This window comes from Cavia porcellus, unplaced genomic scaffold (genome assembly GCF_034190915.1).
Source record: "Cavia porcellus strain 051 isolate PalLab524CR breed Dunkin Hartley unplaced genomic scaffold, mCavPor4.1 scaffold_31, whole genome shotgun sequence".
Taxonomy (NCBI): Eukaryota; Metazoa; Chordata; class Mammalia; order Rodentia; family Caviidae; genus Cavia; species Cavia porcellus.
Window position 1 is genome coordinate 32,646,877 of NW_026947514.1, and position 6,000 is coordinate 32,652,876.

Here is a 6,000-nt window from a genome sequence, read left to right on the forward strand (position 1 = left end):
TTCCTGCAGTTAAGAAAAAAGTTGAGGAGCAAGCCAGCAGCTCCCTGGTTAAAAGAACCCAGTCTCCTGGGTAACTGGTGTCTGCATGTCCAAGAGGGAGCTGCAATGTAGGCAGTCAGCTATTCTTATCAACCATCAGTAAGCAATTCCCAGTAGTTAAAAACAGAAATGTTGCAGTCAGAGAGAAGTGGAACTCTAAGCTGAAATAGTGTCATCAGAAGGTGCGCTGCTGGCTGTGTTTTCACTTAGGAAAGTGGTACCTCTCTGGGCATGGTTTCAACCTTCTGAAAGTGTTCAGTGCGTTGGCCAACCTTCGCAAAGGTGTCCTTTATCCTCTCAAACTAGGATTATAGTTTGTAGCAGTTTCTAGCAGAGGAAACTGCAGGGAAAGAGATTGTGAGAAAGACAAGTTGAGATTATCCAGGACCTATAGACATGACCTCGGTCTCTTCACATGAAATTACTTTGATGTTCTAGACCACGATTTTTTTCACATGTTACTCTGGAAACCTATTTTCATATGTGATTCACTTGATCAAATCTGGTAAACTCTTTTGGTTTTTTTTTTTTTTTTCTTTTTCGTTTTTATCGGTACCAGGGATCGAACTCACGACTGCCTGCTTGCAAGGCAGGCGTTTATGCCGCTGAGCTAAATCCCCAGCCCCAAGTCTGGTAAACTTTTGTTTTTTGGTTTTATTTTTGAGAGACAGTCTTAACTATGCAGCCCAGGGTAAACTGGAATTTGTGATCCTCCTGCCTCAGCCTTTTGAGTGCTGGCATTATGTAGGCCTATTGCCACCACCAGCAGCTAAAAAATACAAAGATGGGGAGGGCCTGGGGAAACCCTGCCTTGGTGTGCTTTGTCACCCCAGCTGTGGCATCCTTTCTAGTCAGTTTTGATTGCTTTTGTCTTTATCTGTACAGATCTGGAGCCCATACAAGCAGCCAGGATGTACCGGAGACCTCGATGGCCGCATTGAGGATGATTCCCGTTGCCTCTACACCCACGAAGAGTACATCAGCCTGGTGCTGAACAGCGGGAGTGGCCTGTCCCATGACTATGCCAACCAGTCCGTCCAGGAGGATCCCAGGATGATGGCCTTCTTTGACTCCCTGGTCCGCCGAGAGATCGAGGGCTGGAGCTCAGACTCGGATAGCGACCTCAGCGAAAGTACCATCCTCCAGCTGCATGCAGGGGTCAGCGAGCGTTCGGGCTATACTGACTCAGAGTCCTCAGCCTCGCTGCCTCACTCCCCACCCCCCACCGTGGATGAGTCTGCTGACAGCGCCTTCCACCTGGGGCCCCTGCGGGTCACCGCCACACCTGCGGCAGCATCTGCCCCACCAGCACCCACCTGTGAGGATGCAGCCTCTCGCCAGCAGCGCCTGTCAGCTCTGCGGCGTTACCAGGACAAACGCCTCCTGGCCCTGTCCAATGAGTCAGATTCTGAGGAGAATGCCTGTGAGGTCGAGCTGGACACAGACCTCTTCCCCCGGCCCCGCTCTCCCAGCCCTGAGGATGAGTCCAGTAGCTCCAGCAGCTCCAGCAGTTCAGAGGATGAGGAGGAACTGAACGAGCGCCGAGCCTCCACCCGGCAGCGGAATGCTGCACGGAGGAGGCAGAAGTCACTTCGGGAGGAGAGGCCCACCGCGCCCGTCAAGCCCACCAGCACCTACATTGGGGAGGACAACTGCGACTACCCACAGATCAGAGTGGATGACCTCTCCTCCTCCTCCCCAGCCTCCTCCCCAGAGCGGAGCACTTCCGCCCTGGAGATTCAGCCCAACCGGGCATCGCCAACCTCAGACATAGAATCAGTTGAGCGAAAGATTTATAAAGCTTACAAATGGCTCCGTTACTCCTATATCTCCTACTCGAATAACAAAGATGGAGAGACCTCCCTAGTGGCAGAGGAGGCAGATGAAGGGAGAGCAGGAACCAGTCACAAGGACACTTCTGCCCCCTCTTCTAGTAAAGAAACCTCTCTGAGCACAGCCATGGTTCAGATGAACCAGGACCCATCTCCAGAAGGCTGCAGCAGAGATGCTTGTAAAGAGGGGACTTCCAGTCGAAGTCCTAGCAGTGGCCCAGGCCATGAGCACAGCAGCCACTCTCGGGCAGAGGCACCAGAGGGCACCTCTCAGGACACTAACAACGGGGGCTCTGTAGAGCACTCATTTGAAACAAAGAAGCTCAATGGAAAGGCCCTGAGCAAGGCCCTGAGCAGTCGGGCTGAAGAGCCAGCTTCTCCCCCTGTCCCCAAGGCATCGGGGTCCACTCTCAGCAGTGGATCTGGCAACTGTTCTAGGACCCAGTCTGATGACAGTGAGGAGAGGAGCCTAGAAACCATCTGTGCCAACCACAACAATGGACGCTTACACCCCCGGCTCCCTCACCCCCACAACAATGGGCAGAACTTTGGGGAGCTGGAGGCAGTAGCCTACTCTTCCCCAGGACACTCAGACACTGATCACGATAACTCACCCCTGACGGGGACTCTCATACAAAAAGATTGTTGTGGGTCTGAAATGGCCTGTGAGACCTCCAGTGCTGCAACAAGAGAGGACCCCACTGACACCTCAGCCACAGACAGCGGCAGGGCTGTCCATGGCCATAGTGGCCTCAAAAGGCACCGAGTTGAGTTAGAAGACACAGATTCAGAGAATTGCTCTTCAGAGAAGAAACTAAAAACATGATAAATACAAAGGGAAAACAAAAGGCTACAAAAAGTAGCTATACAAAAAATGTTGTTAGTGAACACAGCAGAAAGGAAAAAAAGTATTAAAGGCACATGAAACCAGGGCCTGAAGTTTTGTGTCTGCTGCTGCTCCCTTCTTTTCAATATTCAACAGTGGGTCTGAATGTCTAGCTGGCCGCTGGCCACTGGCCCGTGTTGTGTTAAGAAAGGGGAAAGGGTCAAGTAACTCCTTTCTATTGAGACAGGAGCATCGCGCATCTGTGCAAGGGTCACCAAGTCCTCATTGAGACATTTGACTGTTGTCCTGTGAGTGCCTGCACTGGCACTTGTGAGTTCACTGTCTCGTGAGACTTTTTTTTTTCAGTTGTCCATCAGCAAGGACCTGTGAGTCTCTAGTTTTGCAGTCTCACCCTGTTCACATGTTGTAGTATTCAGGTCTTAAGGAGGAGTGCCTGGTAGATGAGATGGTGCAGCCATTAAGTTATACGTTTATACCTGGAGAATAGAAACAGACCTTCAGCCATTGGCTCTGCTAGAGAGGAAATCATGGTTCCTTTCTTAAACCTTCCATGTTTTCTCTTAAGTAGTGCTTCTTCATTGAGGGTATAATATAAGACACTAAAAGCAAGGCATTTCCAATGCCAAAAAGAGGTTAGCACTTAAGGTCAGGTTCAAGAAAATATAGATCCCTGATGAATTTCGTTGTTTGCAATTTGAGCAGTGCTGTAAAGTGTCATAAATTATACTAGTCACGGATAACACACTTTAACCAGTTAGGTGCTGTTTCCGAAGAGATACTCGAAAGGCATGGTGCTTCCTTGGCTCTATCTGCTGGAGATTAGGCACACTAAAGAAGGGAAGAGGATAGCTGTCCAGAGCTTTGTGTCCAGACTACTGCAGTGGGTGTTAGAGGTGTGTTAATGAAGAAGTGTATCAAAGAGAAGACTGAAACCATATTCTTCTAATTCAGCCCAGAACCATTGGGAGGGACTGGTGTCTCCCCTTGCAGTTGCAGTTAGAGAGGCTGCAGTATTTTAACTGAACTTTGCAGAGCAGTAGTCATCTCTTAAAGTGACAGATTCTTACCGCATAGGTCTGGTAAGAGGCAGAGGGTGTAGGGAGAGAAAGGTTTGGTTTAACTCCTGGCTCCCGAAGGAAATTCAGTTCTGTTGATGTAGGTAATGTTTGAGAGGGAGAAAGGCCAAAAGAAGATTCTCAGCACTAAAATGGTGATGGTTTCGGTTACTCAGTTATCAATGAAGGGTGTGCAAGTCAGGAAGACCTAATAAGAATGATCAGATGTCTTACTGGCACAGACATCAAGAAAGGCAGAATTCTAGGAAGGAATGAGAGAGATAACAATGTACTTTTCTTGAGCACAAAGGGACTAGCTGAGGTTGGCACAGAGAAGGCCTAATGTGAGGCTAGTGTGTTCTCACTGACCCAACGTTCCTTTAAGACAAGGACCTGTCCTGCTGTTACTGGGACCAAGGGCAGCAGCCTGTGGAGGCTGAAGACTTGGATGAAGTCAGATGCTGGGGGAGGGAGTTCTTTATAGGAGGACAGGGCTAGTGTAAGCCAAAAGGAGCTGCCGTCTTGCTCAGTTCTGCAGAAGGGGGCGTGCCTAGTAGCTGTGCGACAGGGCTGGGAGCTAGAGTGCTGTGGAGGAGAAGGTGTGAGGAGTGTGGCAGAGTGGGACGTGTACTGTTCAACACCCAGACTCTTCCTGGGGAGTGGAATGGTGATTCTGTAACCAACATAGAAGTACTTTGGATTTGTAATTAAAATGGTTCTATGATTTGTCTTTAACTATTCACAGATAATTGTAAATTCTGGTTTTATAAGCCCAAGTTATTTTACATTTGCTTTTCCAAAATGTATTAAATTGAAATTTTGTAATCCTTTATATACAAAAAAGCTGCAACCACTCAATGTGTGTTTCTCTTCCCCTTCTTAGTCAGCATACCCAGTCCTTTTAATCAGCAGGTAGCCTTTTCTGACCACTCTAGACAATCCACATATTTTCTAGAGAATAAAGAAGTAGCATTTCCTTGGGAACTAGTGGTAGTTACAGTTCCCAAATGCCAAACTTGGTCTTTCATGTTAAGAGTTTATCTCATTTTGAGTACTCAAGAGAAATCAGAGTTCATTTTGATTAACCTTAGAAGCCAAGAAAGATTTTCAGAAGGATGCCTTCTGTCCTTGGGGAGAGACTTTTCCCGGTACCCTAGGTTAACTCAGCAGGAGAGAGGCCCATGAAATACTAAGTGAGGCAGGCTGGGAGTTAAGTGCTTCTGTCCTCACTTCCAGAGATCTCCGTGTGTGTTTGTGGTCCTGGAAACCTGACCTATTCCAGGGTCCTTTTGCCTAAACTATTGTAGAATTGGGGCCCCAATTTTGGAGGTGACTTAATCCCCAAATTCTTCCATGGTAGGTACTTCCCCCAGCAACACAGATGGCACTGATTAAATTAAGATCTATTTGGAAGTACCTCTTGTGTTTTCTTTTGCATCTGGTACATACAGTTTTAAGTGACAGATCCAGATATATAAAACTATTTCTCTTCACTTTATTTCCCACCTGGTTTTATAAATGATTCCTGAGGACAATAGGTAAATTACTTAAATGAGTGGTTGGCTTGGGACAAATGAAGCTTGCAACTGCATTTGATTTAATAAGCCGAGTCTTGTTTGTCAAGGTGCCTTCCTCTGCTGAAGCCTTACCTCCTCACAGCCTAGCCTCTTCTCATCCAGCCACGTTAACTCTTCTCTTGTGTATATGCAAATAAACCTGTTATTCACTTCTCCTATCTTCCTCTTCTCTTTCAGGGGAGACTTGATTGCTTAGACACCTTTCCACCTTTCTTTGTTTCTTGTTTTAATTCTTGCCCAGCTGAAAACTTGATTCAAAGCCATGTTGAAGACTAGGAGACACTACATCTGGGACAGTGGTCATTGTCTTTTCTAGGTATTGAGACAAATTCATATCTGACAACAAAATACAGGCTAGGGAGGTAGTATCTATTTGATCCCCTTTTCCAGGCTTACAGAGACCCAGGAGAGTGAGACCTTAGAACTGACACTATTAATAGGAAAAATTGACGGAGCATTGCAGTAAAGTGAGAAAACTGTTCTCCACAAAATGTTTTCTGATGTGTCCAAATTGCTTTTGCTGACCTGCTTCAGACATACATTACATTTTCATTCTTTCGGGAGAAAACGAAGTTCATTTACTATAAAGCTGCCTACTACAGTTACCTGAATATTGTTGCCAGCTAAGACTTTTGTCAAGAAAACAGATA

At 47.0% G+C, this 6,000-nt stretch overlaps 1 protein-coding gene across 3 annotated transcripts in view; it reads left to right on the top strand.

The window, feature by feature from the left end:
* Dcaf5 (DDB1 and CUL4 associated factor 5) overlaps positions 1-5,508 on the top strand; it is a 109,166-nt gene extending 103,658 nt beyond the window's left edge. For all 3 annotated transcript variants that reach the window (XM_063240991.1, XM_063240992.1, XM_063240990.1), the window contains one exon: positions 925-5,508. In XM_063240991.1, coding sequence (XP_063097061.1) covers positions 925-2,697 — 1,773 coding nt within the window. In that variant the 3' untranslated portion in view covers positions 2,698-5,508. The remainder of the gene's footprint in view (positions 1-924) is intronic.
* The last annotated feature ends 492 nt before the right edge of the window (positions 5,509-6,000 follow it).